Source organism: Alosa pseudoharengus, unplaced genomic scaffold (assembly GCF_046254945.1).
Source record: "Alosa pseudoharengus isolate Yale_2024_CS ecotype anadromous, Long Island Sound unplaced genomic scaffold, YU_APseudo_1.1 YU_APseudo_1.1_scf_22, whole genome shotgun sequence".
NCBI lineage: Eukaryota > Metazoa > Chordata > Actinopteri > Clupeiformes > Clupeidae > Alosa > Alosa pseudoharengus.
Genome location: NW_027468680.1, coordinates 13,588,672 through 13,606,171, shown reverse-complemented (window position 1 = coordinate 13,606,171; position 17,500 = coordinate 13,588,672). Strand labels below are relative to the sequence as shown.

The following is a 17,500-nucleotide window of genomic DNA, read 5'->3' as shown; positions in this document are numbered from 1 at the left end:
CACCCTTCAAAATGTCTCCATTAAATCTTTATTTTGGAAGTTCCAGCGGAATTTTCTACGGTGTAAGAACTCTTGACTATCCAGAGGGGAAATAAATCTAAAATTAAACTGTATTGTATCTTAACCTTCACTTGTCAGGGCAGACAGTTCAAACAAGTCGGCTGCCAATTTCATATCTCGCCGGTATAATAAATACCTTTCTCTTACTAATGCGTCTCGAGAATATTAAAATTTCAAAGGTTGAACATTTCCTGTCTGGAAGGAAAGCATTTTTGTAGATTACATGCCAACTCCAGGCATTAAAGAATGAATATTTTACCCACAACCCTCCTCCTAATCTGTTGCAATACGGAATGTTTAAAAGGATTATACTGATTGTGCGTCACTGCGGGAAGTGTCGTAATATTACCTTTTCCCTCACACGGGCAAACATTCATTCTCTTTGCTAATTCATCAGAGGACGGACATTCATTTATCTTTGCACACGATCAGCAGGGTTAAGCACGGTGTGAGGAAGGCACACAGTCCCCTGCTGACGTTTAGCAGTGACAGTGTAGCTCATGCAGTATGTTTCTGCGCAGTCACATTGCAATGACAAAACTGACAGTAGTGGTTCATTTTCATTAAAACTATCATGAAAGGAACAATTCACTGTACATATTACAGTACATAAGTAAGGGATAATGCACGACACGGTGGTCTGTTAACAGAAATTAATGAACGGTCGAGGTTGTAAAACGGCCCCGGACGCGAGTACATAATGTACTATATCCAGCTCTGTACTGCATGTGTATGTGCCATTACACTGCTCTCCACCATAAGGATGATGGTGTATTGTGTCGCATCCTGGATATCTCATGTTACCTGAATAACTGTGCCATGCCAACTGTGAGTTGAAGAATGTCAATTGAGTCCAATGTGTCCACTGTGAGATGGACACAGACAATGACCTCCCAGCAAACCTGTTATTTCATTGGATTCTGGTCCACTCTCTGTCATCTCCCACCTCTGGGCTCTCATTTTTCTCTCTTGTTCCCTTGGGTCCATCTCTCTCTCCATCTCTCTCTCTCTCTCCATCACTATCTCTCTCTCTCTCTCTCCCTCTCCCCATCTCTCTCTCTCTTTCTTTCTCTCTCTCTCAATCCCTTTGACCAGTTCACTGCAGCACTAGCTCTAGTCACCCCCACTCCACCCCCCCCCCCACACACACACTCTCACACACACACAATGTCGGTCTCAAACACACACAAAGTCTCTACATCTTTTTCTATCTCACATACACTCACACTCTCTCTTTCTCCCACACACTTACACTCTTTCTCTCTCTCCCTCACACTCACTCACAGACACACACACACACACACACACACACACACACACACACACACACACACACACACACACACACACATTTGTCCTCTGGCCTACATCCATCCGGCAAATAAATTGTGACAGCGGCGAGATAATATCAATACTTTTCTCTGTGATGAGGAATAAGGAACTCCTGTTCGTTGCCAAGCGCTAACTGCATTAAGGGCGGCCAGTCCAAGTGGCCGGTGAGCTGCGCTGCGCTGTGCGCGCCGAGGTGCCAAGCGCGAGCGTTAGTTCCTCATCATCACTTAATGGGGAGCAGACAGGTGACGTCCAAGGGAGACACGCTCATTACGTGGGCCCGATCGACTCGGCACCGGCCCACGCCCCGCCGCGCCGGCCAGCTTCGCACCGCCAAACCGCTTTTATTTTTCATGATTGCGCTCGTCCGAGCCCTCTGTTCCATTCAGCCGTCACCCACCCACCACCACCACCTCCACCACCACCACCCTCCTAATGAGAAAATGTCCTTATTGATAGCGCTATCATCAATTTTTTTTTCATCTATTTGTTTGCTTTATCACATTAGGGGAGGGAAGGAGGCTTATTCATGAGTCATTAGTATCAACTGGAGAGAACTGCCAGGTTCTAGTATTTATTTATCTTTTTTTCCCCCCAGAAGATGACAAAAAAAAAAAAAAAAACAGGAGAGTGAGAGAAAGCTGGGGAGGGGAGGGGTGGGGTGGAGGATGAAAAAATGAAATGGAAATAATCGCCCACCTTTGTGGCACTCCATCCTCCTGAATGAGCTTGATGGCTGTGGGAGGGTGCAGTGGCGCTAATAGCAGTTAAATACAGGCAGAGGCTCGTGGGGTGGCATGCTGTTTGTGGAGAGATCCAGGACTTTGGGGCCAGGCTTTAGCTGGAGGCTGGAGGATTTAGCAGAGCTTGTGTTTGTGTGTGTGTGTGTGTGTGTGTGTGTGTGTGTGTGTGTGTGTGTGTGTGTGTGGGATGATTTTGTTTGGACTAGCATTGTAGTCATGGTTTTGAACTCTGCTGCTGTCATGGCTGTCATTCAGAGGGCTAGCCTTTTGTTGTCAGGTTTTTGGCTCCAAATTACCTGAATAAAGACAGGACTCTCCTGGATACTGATTCTTTATTGTGCCGTAGCTTAACATTTAAATACAGTACCAATTACTTTTCTCACAATATAGCCGTTCCTCCAAGCACAGACTTACCAGGCATTCAAAAACATGCTGAATTTCTTATAGCGTCTTGAGAGTTCTCCACTTCCTTAAGTACCACATATCACAGTGCCGTTCCATTAGGCTGTATGAATTCAAGCACTACAGCACAGAAAATATGACATTACAAGTGGTAATATTAGCCTACATCTATGCATATGCAGTGCTGTGTAGTAAAACCTTGATGGTCTAGTAGTGTGGGGCTCTTTTTGTGTTTAACCTTCAAAAAATATGATCCCTAGCACATTCTGAATGCCTCTAATGAGGAGTTATCCTTCATTATACTAATCAGGGCTAGCGCATAGGCTTGTGCAGCACCTGCTGCGTATAGACACCGATGAGCGTGTATAATGTGTGTGTGTGTGTGTGTGTGTGTGTGTGTGTGTGTGTGTGTCTGTCTGTCTGTCTGTCTGTCTGTCTGTCTGTCTGTCTGTCTGTGTGCGTGCGTGTGTGTGTGCGTGCGTGTGTGTGTGTGCGCGTGCATTAGACGTGGCTAAACACTTACTGACAGAGACGCAAATGGATGAAAGCCATGTCAGTCAGAGCCAGGGGAATATTTCTGTGTATTTGCGTGTGTGTTTGTGTGTGTGTGTGTGTGTGTGTGTGTGTGTGTGTGTGTGTGTGTGTGTGTGGGAGCTTGTGCATGCGTGCACCAGGGAGAGAATTCTTGACGTGAATTCATTACACTTATTTGTGATAACAAGTGCTTGTGGTTTTAATTGACGTAATCAACAAATAGAATTAATCAGACATTTGTAATTAATGTTAATTGATTGAATATCCGCTGGGTCACCGTCAGTGTTATATTCCGGTGTCTTTGCCGCACTGGAGGGCACCCCTCCTTGACGCACTCCTCCATCTTGTCCACATTAGCAGAAAGTGTTCAGTTTGAAGCAGGCAAGAGAGGGCTGTTGAGATATGGAGCTTTTTTTTTTTTTTTATCATCAAGCAAAACGTTCCAAGGGTGCACCACATGAATGTAGTTCACTGAGCCCCTCAGTTCCAACCACATCTGCCCCCCCCCCCCCTCCTCCAAAGAAAGAAAAATAAAAATAAAAAACCCAATAGGCGATAGCTTAACCCGTGCTGAAACATTGCAGTGATGCATGTTTTTCGAGCCGCCTTTTGATGTTTGGACGGCGCCCGTTTGAACTGGTTCAGAGTTGAACCGTGAGCGATGCGGGTCAACAGTGAAAGAGTGTGTGTGTGTGTGTGTGTGTGTGTGTGTGTGTGTGTGTGCTGGAGAGAAGGCTCAGGGTGCTGGGGATGAAAGGGGGAGACTTTAGAGGAAGGCGCTCAGGAGGTGGCCACAGTACTCACCAACTGCTTGGATGAGCTGACCGCTCCAGGCCTGATATGTGTGCACGATAGGAGGGGACATGTGTGTGTGTGTGTGTGTATGGGTTTGGGGGGGGGGGGGGGTCAGAGAGAGACATGTAGGTTAATATGGTGCACAAAATTGATGTGAATCTGGTCATATGATAAGAGCAAGTGTGTGTGTGTGTGTTGGGGGTGGGGGGTGGATGTGTGTATACATGCCTGTTTGGGCTAGATGAACAGATTTGAGCATTTTTATACTGTGTGTGTGTGTGTGTGTGTGTGTGTGTGTGTGTGTGTGTGTGTGTGTGTGTGTGTGTGCGTATGCTTGTGTATGTGTATGTCTGTGTGTTTGTGTGTGTGCACGCTGTGTGTGTCTGTGTGTGTGATCTCTCCACACAGTCATATATCCATCTAGATTGGGTTACTGGTGTTGCACATTACCAGACAGTGGGTGTGCTGAGCCTCTTATTTAAAAGCCCCTGATAGATGCATCGAGCATTACCGCCGCCGGCAGCTACAGAGGCTTTACACAAGATGGACAATTTAGACACTAGGTGCCTTTTTATTGTCTCATTTTAAAGGTGTTTTTGGTGAGTTTTTTTGTCTCTCCTGCTTTTTGCTTCCACTCTCCCTCTTTTCATTTCTCTGCCTAATGTGCCTCTCTATCTCTCTCTTCCTGATCTTTTAATATCTGGCTGGGGGCAGCAGAGCCGCTTGGCCCATGTCCAAGTTCTCAGCCCGGCTTCCTCCATCTCTCGGCCCTGAAACGGACGCTTTGTGCTCGGCCTTCTCACACTCTCCTGCTGTGGTGGGGGGTAGTGGTGCTAGTGGGGTGGGTCTGGTGGGGGGGGGGGGGGGGGGGGGCTACAGCAGACTGGGCCCACTCCACTGCTCCATGTATTTGGAAAAGCTTTTTAGCAAATATTGGCACACCACGTTCAAGCCCCTTTGTCAATAAGGCACAACTCAATGGGGAGGGAGACGAAATCAGTTTATGAAACCTAGCAATGCAGAAACAATGGGGGCATCCGATTTCCCCCGCTTTCTTGGAGGCCCGGGAGCTCGGCGTGCCATTGAGCATGTAATGATTTGTTGGTGCCATTTAATCTACCAGAGTGGACCGCTGGTATTTATTGGAGAAAAATGGCCATCTATATGCCTTGATGTACTTCCTAAAGAGACCATTTCAAACAAAAGAGCCAGAATTCGGGGCTCTATTTGGGGAGAAGTGATGAGCTCAGCCACTGATGGCCCATGCATTACTTTTGTCTGGGCTGAAAGAGGCAGTGAGGAGCGCTCAGTGAAATGCCTCTTGCAGACCGCAACCTGGTTTGAGTCAGACTGTCAGTGGATACACACTTTATACTATACTAAGTATAACATTTATACAACATTTCATATGGATGCTACATGGCATTAACCTTTCTGTAATGTAAATACATTGACTCCAGTGCTGTTTAGTAGCCATATGGAGGGCCATTCTGATGTATCATATTAGTCTAATTCATTGCTGTGTACTTACAGTGTATAAATACATATACCATTGACCATTGTTTTTATAAACCCATAGCTAAGTGTATTCATATCTAACACCTTAGTACGATGACATTACCATAGCATTAGGAGTATGGTGCTTATGTGCTAGCTCTCCTATATGACCTCTTCATGGGCAAACTCTCCAAACTCCCCTCTATATGAAGGCCCAGCCCAGCACTGGATAACTTTATCACTGTGGCATGAGTTTCATCCTGACGCTGCTGTCTCCAGCACAAAGCCATTGCATTTTGCAATCTTATTACCTTCTTAAGGGACGCAGGGAGGGCTATAAATATATGCTAAAGCAGGCCGGAGAAGAAACTGCTGAGAGAAATCCAATTTAAATGTAATGGTGTTTAATATTTATTGGAAAATGTAAAGAAAATGTAAGGTAATGCCTTGGTGAGCGGGCGGGATTTACATAAATTGTTCTCCGGAAATGTTTTTTTGTACTGCTGCACAGGGCGGACTCCTTGTCTAGTCACAAAAAGCCCTGTATCTGAATATTTTTTTTAAAAAAGGCTTTAAGGCTCAGGTGTGTGTGTGTGTGTGTGTGTTTGTAGAGGGAGAAGAGGGTGTGTTTAAGTATCTGTGTGTATGTGATGTTTGTGGGTGGGTGTGTCCATGTTTGTGTACACACATCACCCTTTACAAATTTGTTGGTGTGTTTGTGCATGTGCGTGTGTGTGTGTGTGCGTGTGTGTGTTTTGGACCTGTCTCAGCATTTTCACCACTTGGAAATAACCATGGTGTCACCTTGTTTTTTTTTTTTTTTTAGAAAGAAACTGTGTATATGTAGAGCCGATCCTATTACACATGTGTCAGAGTCCTCCACTAAAGCATGTCACAGGGCATGCAGGGAGGGAGGCAGCCTTTTAAATATTTAATTTGCACATGTTTGGTGGAGATGTGGAGGCGTTTAGGTGCTTGATTTAGATGGGCCTGACACGCCGGGTTGCAGTGGCGACTTTCTGTGAGTGCCAGAGGGGAGGGAAAGAGAGGGAGGGTGAACAAGAAATAGAAAGAGAGAAAAAGAAAGAGAGAAAGGGTTCCTCACTCATGTTTTGTCCTTCGTTTGTGGATAAGACAGAGAGAGAAATAGAGAGAGAGAGAGATAGAGAGAGAGAGAGTGAACGAAGGAGAGACACAGACAGTGAGAGAGTGAAAGAAGGGGAGAGAGAGATGGACACGCAGAGATAGAGAGTGTGATGGATGCACACATAGAGTGAATAGAGAGAGAGAGAGAGAGAGAGAGAGAGAGAGTGAGGGAGAGGGAGAGAGAGAGGGAGAGAGAGAGAGAGATGGACACACAGAGATAGAGAGTGATAGAGAGCACAGAGATAGAGAGTGTGATGGATGCACACATAGAGTGAATAGAGAGAGAGAGAGAGAGAGAGAGAGAGAGAGAGAGAGAGAGAGAGAGCAGAGAGAGAGAGAGAGAGAGAGAGAGAGAGAGAGAGAGAGAGAGAGAGAGAGAGAGGGACAGACAGAGTAAGAGAGTGAAAGATGGAGAGTGAGATGGACATTCATAGAGTGAAGTAAAGGAAGAGAGTAATGGACACACATGGAGTGAGACCGAGTGAGTGCGAGAGCTGGGTCTGCATTACTGGGGTAACTACGAGTGTCACATGAAGGGAGAGCAACAGAAGAATAAAGAAAATGTCTCAGCTTTAAACCAAAAGGGGAATCCGCGGGTTATTTTCTGGCCCAAATCAAGCTTTTAATTTGTTTTCAACCACTCGGCTCGAAGACGGCGAGACATTGCAGCTATTTTCAGACGTGTTTTGCCAGTGAGTAATTCCACTATTTTGCTCTCTGCACATTTGTGCTTAGCTCAGAAAATAAAACTGTTAAAAGTGAGAATCTGCCCTGAAGACATGTAGGCTGTGTAATCTGTGTTGGCTCACTGCCGCACTGATGCAGCCCATTCCTCTTCCCTGACTAAGTTAAGATTTAATACTATCCAAAAACACTCAGTTGGCTACACTTGAAGGTTCATATTTTTCCTTAAGTAATTGCAGAAAATGCTAGATGAAAATGTTTGTATCTCTCTCTATTTTGTTTTTGTATATCGGATGCTGTCTTGCTTAGGCAATTGAATTATAGTTGTTATCACCTCAGGTGTGGTGCCAGTTCACAAATCACAATCATATGCTAAGTTGTGAAACAATGTTGTGCAGTCATCAGTCAAGTACCCCCTTCACCGGAGCTAAATATCAAACATCTTCATCCGTAATCTTTTATGCATGATTCCGGAAAATGTGGACGTCAGTCAAAACTTGGAGCCAATTCAGCACTGAAAATGTGCTAGTCCTCTGTCACGAGCGCGGAGTCTATTATTCCCCCAGCCCATCCCTGTTTTAGGGAGGAGAGCGAGTTGAAGTCATCCCTCTCTCATCTCTCTCTTCTCCTCCACCCTCTCCGAGCCCACTGAGTCACGCTCAGTCACTCTCACACACTCCCTGTGGTCCGTCAGACATTTTTTTGAAATGGTCCCGGTTAGTTTTGTTCAATATTCCAACTGTCTTTCTCTCTTTCTTTTTTTTCCACGGTTTTCCTCTCTCTGTCTCACTATTATCTATCTCTTTCCCTCTCTCATTCCTTCCTTTTCTTCCTCTTTCATCTCTTTTGGTCTCGCTTTCTCCTCTTACTCTTCCCTATCCTCTTCTTTCTATCTCTATCCTTTCTACTCTGGATGTAATTCGATTTTTAAGTTTATAATTATTATAATATTATTGGGTGTTCTCATGCATCAGGTGTTTTGAGGGGTAGTGATTGTGAACGTTTGAATGTAGTGAATGTTTGAACACTGGTGTTAAACCTCATTTCTCTCTCTCTTTCCTCTCTCTCTTTCTCTCTCTCTCCCTCTCTCACTTTCTCTCTATCCTTCCCTCTCACTCTTCTCTCTCTCTTTCTCTCTCTCCTTCTCTCTCTTTCTCTCTCTCTCTCTCTCTCTCCCTCTCTCTCCCCAAGTCCCTGTGTATGGAGGTGCGCGCCGGGGCATGGCGTCTGTGCTGCGTCTGTGCCAGCGGCTGCTGGAGCAACCGGACCAGGCGCAGGCCGCGTCCGGCCCGGACCCGGACGCCGAGCGCGACAGCCTGCAGCTGCTGGCGGTCAACCTGGAGCGACGCTGGGAGGCCATCGTCATGCAGGCCCTGCAGTGGCAGACGCGCCTACAGAGGGAGCTGGGCAGGGAGCAGGTGAGAAAGTTACAGGAGCTTTTTGAAATCACAAACTTTGAAGATACTTTTGTTTTAATCGTTCTTTGCTATGTTATTTATGTCCATCTTCTTTTGATTGTATGCCCATGTGGATATAAAAATTTCGCTTTAGAAGAGGTCAAATGTCCTGAATAAACGTAATATATAAATGAACAATATACAAATTTTGTATTGGCCAAGCATGATAGCCAATGGATACAAATTTGACAAGCAAGTAAAAGAGTGTAAATAGCTAGCAAGTAAAAAGCCTTGCAGAATTGAAGTACAGTTGATGGTATTGTTTGGTGGTTGTATTCAAAGACAACACAGAGTAGATCTCTCCAAGAGTTCACTTGAACAGGCCTAGGTTGTAGCTACGTTTGGAGTGGATCCAGCTCTGTTTTGGTACAGAGCCCTGATAGCATCTGACACAGAAACAGATAGAACCCTGATCACAGATCAGTTTCATCAGATCCTTTCTATAGTTAGCTGTGTATAAGATGACCACGCAGTAACACAATACATCACAAGAGACACTGGGCAACCGCAGCTGAGTAAATGCCAGTATGGAGAGTGAATGTATGTTTGTGTGCACATTTAAACACATGAATGTATGTTTTCCTACACATTTAATGTACATTTACTGTGTACTGTTACAGAACAGATAGAATTCCACACTAAGCAGTTCATGCCTTAGTGGACTTCAGATGATGATGCACAAATTGCACAAAGTTTTTCAAAATATGCTTAAAGTTCACACACATTTATTTAGAAATTACTAATATTCATTGCCAGTTTGAATCTGTGCCAAGTGGAAACAATGAATATTTAAAATAAAAGGGGATGAATATTTTAATATCTACAAGTAGTGGCCAAATGAAAATGATCAAGTGTGCAGAATCTGAATTTTTCATCGCATTTATCTAACCAACAGTCAAAAGAATCCCACAGAGTAATGGTTGATTTTAAATATTCATTGTTTCCACTTTGCATCAAGTTAAATTGGCACTGAAGATTTGTGTTTGCACAAATTGTGGAAAAGTGAGTTTTATCATTTTGATTTGGCCTTCACTGTATGTATAATGAGTTTTGTTTTGGTGTGTTCTATGTATGGCAAAATAGAAAGGGAGTATGCAATATATTACAAACAATAGACCAGCTTTAGTTGTAGAGACAGCAGTTGTGACATTGAATCTTTCTAATTTTGTTATTGCACTTATTTTTCATTAGTTGGCTTAGTGTGTCATGATGGATTGTAACCAAACATATATTTTAGAACCTTCATTGAACTCTCACTGCATATAAGATCAGAAGTATAAGCTTTCATTTACTGCAGAAACCAATCAATATTATGGCCATATTCAGCGCCTGTGCACTTTTAAGCATATTGGAACATTAAAAACTCTCAAGGAGACCTGCTCACACAAGTCCCCATAAGCGCCGACATTATCCAGCCCCAGCACATGGTCGCGATCAATACCCAACCCAAACACTCTTTGATCCGCGCCCAGTTTGTCATCTTTGCTCAGCATGTGCCCTGCTAGTGTGTGAGGTTCCTGTGGTGTACTCTGTGACGGAGAGAGGCAGTCAGGCAGACCAGGAGGCAGAGAGACGTATAGATCTGTTTAGGGATTCATCTGCCTGGGTGTAACCTGGCCAGCCGTGGGTTATTTAGACCTGGATGATCGCAGCGGTAATATACTGCAGCACAACGGTAATGGAGCCATAATGGTGATGTATAAGACCTGCAAAGCGACAGCGTATTACATTGGAATATATAGAACACAGGGGTGGCAGCGTGGGGGGGGGGGGGGATGGGGAGAGAGAGAGAGAGATGGTGAAAGAGGGAGAGAGAGAAATAGATTGGAGAAGATAGACAGAGGCCAGGGTGAGAGAAAAGAAAGTGAAAGAGAGGGAGAGAGGGAGAGAGAGGCAGCGAAGGTGCCCCTGTTCTCTGACTGAGCGCTGAACCCAATCGATTACAGGTGTTGCCAAAGAATAATTGGCCGATCATAGTGTGTTAAGTGCTCCCGTAGAAATGAGATAACTCCCTCCTCTGCCGCTGCCCACGGCGCTGCTCTGTTGTGTCTGTGGAGGCCGGGGGCCCGTGGACCAGAGTGAGGAGGAGAGGGGAACGTTCCTCAGGCGACTCAGACAAGCGGTCCTGCAAACGTGTGGCCGCTGATGGGGAGACTTCCTCCCTCCCTCCCTCCCTCCCTCCAGACATCTCCGAAGGCACTCTTAAACCTCTCTTAAAGGACAGGAGGGGGAAACGGGTGCTGGCTGGCCAGCCACACTCACCAGTAAATAAAAAACGAAAATTCTCTGGGCCCCTCTTCTTGTCCGCTGCTTAAAGCGGGCAGTAGTTGTGTTAATTAGTCCGTTAAAAGCAATCAGAGGAACGTATTGATGTCCATTAAATCTGGGGGAGAGAGACAGCACTCTTTTGTCATGTATATTGGCCGGTCTGGGCCAGTTTGCTTCTTTCCCTCTTTTTTTCTTTTTTCTCTCTCCCTTCCTCTCTGTTTCTCTTTCTGTTTCTCGCGGTGGCTCGCAGCATTCTTGTCTGACAGCCTCTAAGCTCTGGCGGAGCTAGTGTAGCTCACTTCTAAAGAGCAAAGGAGAGTAGCTTCTACGTGTTGTCTTGTTTTTTTTGTTTTTTTTCATTTCTTTCTCTTTCTTTTTTTTTTTTTTTCTCGGGCGAGACTCACCGCTCGGCTTTGCTCTCTCCACCAGGCGTTCCGTTACACCAGGGAGACAAATTGCCGTGGCTGGGCCTCGAAAGCTGACCTTGCGGGCCTGAAGAGCAATTTCGCTTTGTGTTTGTTGTGTTATGTGTTACGGGAGCAGGGGAAAAGCATGGGGGAGGGGGGGGGGGGGGGGGGCATAAATGGGTGGTTTGGTTTTTGTAAATGCAGTGGTATGTACGCTGTGGTCGCCTCAGCGAAATGACTAACGTCCTGCCGAAGGTTAGACGAGGAAACGGTGTTGCTCTCTCTGTGCCTGTCTGTCTGTGGGAGAAATGGCTTAGCCTTTGTTATTAAATCTATATACATCCATTAGAAGGTTTGTTAAACTGAAGGCAACCTCTAAGCAACAAGTGTGTATTTTCACAAAGGCACCTACCTGTCAATGAAGGTGTCAGGTGTCAGGTGTCAATGTACGTGTCAGAGAAGGATGCAAGTGGACACATTATCATCAATGTTGTGAATGTGGAGGTGTTACTGCCTTATAAAGCTGAATGTGTTCGTTCTTGTGTTTGATTAGCTGGTCATTCACTCCAGGCGTAGTATACTGTTAACTGAGGCAGAAATTATTTTTATGTGATTAGACTGACTTATTGTTCTCACAGTTGAAGGTTTTAACATGCAAAAGAGCTCCCTGTCTTGTCATTAGTGTTTCCCTTATCAGCAAGCGGAGAATAAACAGAAATCTAATAAAAATTCATTACAAGGCCCGTATGACATGCCAAGCAAGTGTTAGATTAGGCAGTTTATTAGATTAATAAGATAAAAAAAATGAATAACATAAATAGACCTCCTCGGCAATAATGATTCGACAAGCAATTTGTATATTAATGTCTCATGTAGGAATTTGTATATCTAAGCACATTTTTAAAACCGTCTCATGAATTTATCCAAGCCTTTTATTGCCACAACAGATCTTTGACTCTTCTGCCTCTGTCTTCTGTGTGTCTGTGTGTACATGTGTGTGTGTATCTGTGTGTCTGTGTGTGTGTGTGTGTGTGTGTGCTTTTGTTGTCCTCAGGTCCCAGGGAACCTTCTAGAACCTTCACTCATGGACCTGCGTGGCCCTTCGGAGGACTCCTGGGAGTGGGATGAAATGGACATGACCATTGTCAACATGGAGTTGCAGGAGGACTGCGTTATTAAGCAAAACCATGCATGTGAATTAGCCCCGGGATCCCTCGGGGAAACGTTAGACAGACCTGAACCGCGTCCAGGTGTCACACAACGCCGGATGACCTTGGATGGCCCAGAGACGAATCCCGCGCCCTCCTCCTCCTCCTCCTCCTCCTCCTCCTCTTCCCTGCAGTGCAGCGTGTATCAGGTGTACAGCATGCATAACGTCGAGCTTTATCAGCAGCCTGTGTTCCCCAGCCGCAAGACGAGTCCGGCCAGAGCGCGCGGTAAACAGCCGCACCATCAGCTGCTCCTCAAGAGCCTGAGCAAGGACTCCTCATTCTCCTCCGTGGAGTCTCTGCCCGACATCCTGGGCGGGCTGCTGGGGGTCAAGCAGTCGGGCCCGGGGAAGGAGTCGGCCCACCGCTCGGAGAGCGAGAGCGGCATCGTCAGCGAAGGCGACACCGAGAACACGGGCAACTCCGACATCTGCTTGCACGAGCACAGCGGCGACGAGAGCAGGATCGACGTCACGATCTCCGGCCCTGACCGAGACGGCTCTCCCGAGGCGGACCGCGTGTGCGACGAGGACATCGACCGGATCCTGGAGCGCGCGAACAAGTGCGCCGAGTACGAGTGCGAGGAGGCCATGTTGCTGGGGAAAGGTTCGAGGGCGACGCAGAGGGCGGCTCGCAAGAAGCGCGAGGAGAGCGGAGAGGGCAGGAGGAGGCACCGCAAGGAGCCCGTGGAGATCCTCATCAACGGGCGCGGCTACACCCCCGAGCCCGGTAGCGAGAGCAGACATGGCTGCGGCGGTGGCGGTGGCGACTCGGGGACGTGCGACGACGACGTCTCGTCCATGGACGGGAGGCCCCAGGGCCAGTTGGCCCACCTCCTCTCGCAGGGCTCCTCTCTGGAGTCCCTGTGCGGCCCGGGGGAGCTCTTCCCCTCCGGCAGAGACGGCCTGCACCGCAGCACCTCCCTGGAGAGCTGGCTGGCCCCCAGCAAGAGTCCCGAGGACGCCGGCAGTCGCGGCAGCCTCCGGGACCTCAGCCTGGGTAGCAGCAGTGGTGGCGGCGGTGTTGGTGGTGTCGGTGGGGAGCCACCAGCAGCGGGGGAGCTCAGCAGGAGGACCCTGGAGCTGCTCAAGCGCCTGGAGAACATTCAGAGCCCGCTGGCCCAGACCATGACGCGCAGCATCTCGGACATCACCCTGCAGAGCAGCTCCCTGAGGCTGGCCGCAGCCGCCGCCGTCGCCGGCCGGGGCCCGCGCTCCTCGGGGGCCACCTCGTCCTCGGTCAACGAGAGCTCGGCGGCGTCCCTGACCGAGCTCAGCGGCACGGAGGACTCGTCGGTGGCCTCGGAGGACATGGCTGTGCAGAGGAACCGACTGGCGCCACCCAACGCCAACGCCTCCTTCCGGAAGCACTGCCACCGCAGCCGCCACCAGGGGGCGCTGCACGGTGGCGTGGGGGCAGCAGGCGCAGTGGTCGGGCCAGGTGAGGACATGGACGCCAACATCAGCATGGTGGTGAATGTTTCGTGCACGTCGGCGTGCACGGACGACGACGAGGACGACAGCGACCTCCTGTCCAGCTCCACGCTGACACTGACCGAGGAGGAGCTGGGCATCAAGGACGACGAGGAGGACTCCAGCGTCACGTCCGAGGAGGAGGACTACAACGAGGGCGCCTTCACGCTGGGCCTCGACTACATGAAGAACGAGTTCCAGAACTGGGCCAAGGCATCGGGACGCTCACAGGCCCGCGGCAACGACCACCGCAACGAAGCCGACCTCGAGGACGAGCTACAGTGCGGCACGGCGCCCCAGGGCGCGCCCGCACCCAATGCCCCCGCCGCTGCCGGCGGCAACAACGACAGGAGCCACTTCCTGAGCCGCTCAGCGCTCAAGCTCCTTGAGACGCACGCCAACGCCAAGAACGAGGGCCTGCGGCAGCAGGACCCGGTTGAGACCCGGCGCAAGGCTGCCACCCGCACCTACATCAGCCAGTTCGTGGACGACATGGAGAACGGCAACGTGGACAACGCGCACGTCAAGGCCAAGGACGACGACGACGAGCTGCTCAGAGAGGAGGGCAGCCTCTTCACCAAGAAAGGCGAGTCGTTTAAGGACTGCTACGCCACGCTCAACCCGTCCAGCAGTGGCCAGTCCAGGGGGATGGTGACGGCCATCAGCCCCTCGTCCTGCGAGCTGCTGTCCCTCCAGACCAAAGAGTCGTCCCTGGAGAGCCAGCTGAAAGGAGAGATTCCCTGCCACAGCTCCCGCCGGCCCTCCCCCGCCGTCTCGCCCATGGAGGACTGCGTGGGGTCGCCGCAAGGCATGATGGGAACGCCACCTGCAAACTGCTGTCTCCAGCAGCAGCAGCAGCAGCAGCAGCAACAGCATCAGCAGCAACTGCAGCAGCAGCACTTTTGCTACCTGAATGACATTCGCGACGCCCAGCGGGAGGATATTCCATCTCCAGACCCCCCTTGCTGCGTCCACCCCACCTTCCCGTCCGCCGACGACGGCGAGAAGGGCGAGAACGTGCACGACTTTGTCATGGAGATCATCGACATGACGTCCGTGGCGCTGAAGAGCAAGGAGCTCCCGGACGTCACCATGGAAGAGCAGGCGAGTTCGTCCAGCCCGACCGTGCCGTCGGCCGCCGCCACCGCCTCGCAGATCCGCGACAAGGTGCTGGAGCACTCGCACCGCGGCCTCCACCTGAACAAGGGCGACTTCTACTCCTACCTGTCGCTCTCGTCGCACGACAGCGACTGCGGCGAGGTGACCGTGCGCGGCGACAACGACAACGACGACGACGACGGCGGCCGCAGCAAGAGCGCCACCCCGCCGGCGCTGCTCTCGCGCGCGCCCGACGTCCTGCTCTGCGACGAGGAGCCGCTCTTCGAGGCCTGCACCGAGGAGGTCTACCTGGGGCCGCCGCTCTGCTACAGCATGTCCGTTACCAAACGCCCGCGGCACCGGCGTTTCGACGCCACCGCCGCCGCCGACAGCCGACTCCCCGTCCCGGTCCCCCGCCAGGCTCCTCCATCACCATCGCCCCCACCGCCGCCGCCCCATGATGAATACCAAAAAGCACATGGTATTTCTCCAGGAAGCGCGGCCGCGAGCCAGCCCGAGGACTATAATGAGGCCCCTTATCTTAATCCCTTACCATGTGAAACCCCGATAGACACTGTTGAATGTTTTGCAGATACTAAAATGCTTGAATCCAATATTTCTCCTGTAATGACTAAGATAAGAGTCTCTTGCTCCAGTACAAATCCTTTAAAAGAGGAAGGCGGCCTCTGTATTAATCCTAAAATTAACTGTCCCGCGATAAGGAGGACCGATAGGGATGAGAAAGGCCCCGCTTCGCTCGCGATGAAACAGAAGAATGTCAGGAAAGGGCGCAGCTCTCTTCAGGAAGCCAAGGCCAACCACAAACAGGTGCGTGTGCGGAGACATTACCCCTCGGCATCCATGGCCGGGGAGCCGGGCGCGCGTGGGTGAGGGGGTTGTTTGTAATGAGAGCGCCGTGTGCGTTTACGCAGAATTCATCTCAATTAGTAGCTCCGGCAGCTGGCTGTGGGCAGGAGGTGGCCCGTGCCTGGCGTGGATCTGGCGCGGAGGCGGAAGATCCACGCCAAAAAAAAGGGCCAGATTCGTCTCCAGAGTCGGCTGCTATTTTTGGGGATGATTTTTTTTTATTACTTATTCTATCCCCACTGCACCCTCCATTTCCCTCCCCCTTTCTCTCTCTCCCTTCCTCTCTCTCTCTCTCTGTCTCTCTCTCTCTCTCTCTCTCTCGCTACCTCTCTCCACCCCCTACCCCTGCAGTGCTAATGGAAGAGGGATTTGCGGGCGTAGATTTAAAATTTTAAGGTCTACAGAACAGAATAATCATAATCAGTCAGATTATATTATGATTCATAAGCAAGAATGCGCGTGAGAATCATTACTTAATTTCATGACTGAATTAGCATGTGTCTGTTCTTTTTAAGTGCTTTTCCATCTCGTATGCAAACTTTCCAGCACTACCACTGCAGTCTCACTGCAGTTTTGCTTTTGACCTTAAACCAGGTGAATGTTAATTTTAATTGATAAATAACTTTGTGATTTCCGATTGCCTTTGGAAAGTGCTGCAATGGTGGACAGACAGTAAATAGAGCTTAAGTATTTTTATGGAATGCAGTGGAATGGCAAATCTCACAGAGCACATTATCATTGCAGTGTTGAGTTTGTAGCTACACAGTGAGAAATTAGTGTTTTCATATTGGACTTGGATGGAGTGGCACTTCAGTTTGTTTAGATAATGCCTGTAGCTGCTACCTATCCATCATCTCCCAAACACTATTTGTGCAGATAATAGTAATAGAATTTATTTTCTATCTCTTTTCTCCTCATCGCTCTTTCTCTGTCTTTACCCCACAACTCCAACTACATATCCTCTCTCTCTTTCTCTTTCTCTCTCATCACTCTTTCTCTGTCTCTCTCTTTCTCTTTATTTCTCTCTTTTCTCTCCATCTCTCTGTCCATCTCTCTGTCTTTCTTCCCTCCCCAGTCTCCAAGGTCAGCGGGCAGCAGTGGGGCAGTGGGGGTGTGGAAGGCAGCCCAGGGCAGTGCTGCTCGCGCCTCTGACAGCTCATCTGGGCTGCGGACTGGGAGCACTCGGCCCCAGGTCAGGGTAGGTACTGCAGCCAGGCAGCCATGTGCATCACTACACACACACACACACATGCCCACATACACATACACACACACACTCTTATACACAAACATTAACACACACACACACACACACACACACACACACACACACACACACACACACACACACACACACCCTCCCTCATACACACACATAAACACACACAAAGGCTCTCTCTCTCTCTTTCACGCACACACACACACACACACACACACCCACACACACACACACACACGAGTGTCCTCATCACCTCCAGGCTCTGTTTGCCTTACCTGGAAAAATATAGCCCAAGGCTTTGGTTCCTTTTC

The 17,500-nt window shown here is 49.1% G+C and overlaps 1 protein-coding gene across 1 annotated transcript in view; it reads left to right on the top strand.

Annotated features, from left to right (window-relative positions):
- akap6 (A kinase (PRKA) anchor protein 6) overlaps positions 1-17,500 on the top strand; it is a 117,849-nt gene that overhangs the window by 96,485 nt on the left and 3,864 nt on the right. The window contains 3 exon segments of the mRNA XM_076300623.1: positions 8,400-8,611; positions 12,380-15,931; positions 17,046-17,168. Of these exon segments, the coding sequence (XP_076156738.1) occupies positions 8,400-8,611; positions 12,380-15,931; positions 17,046-17,168 (3,887 nt within the window).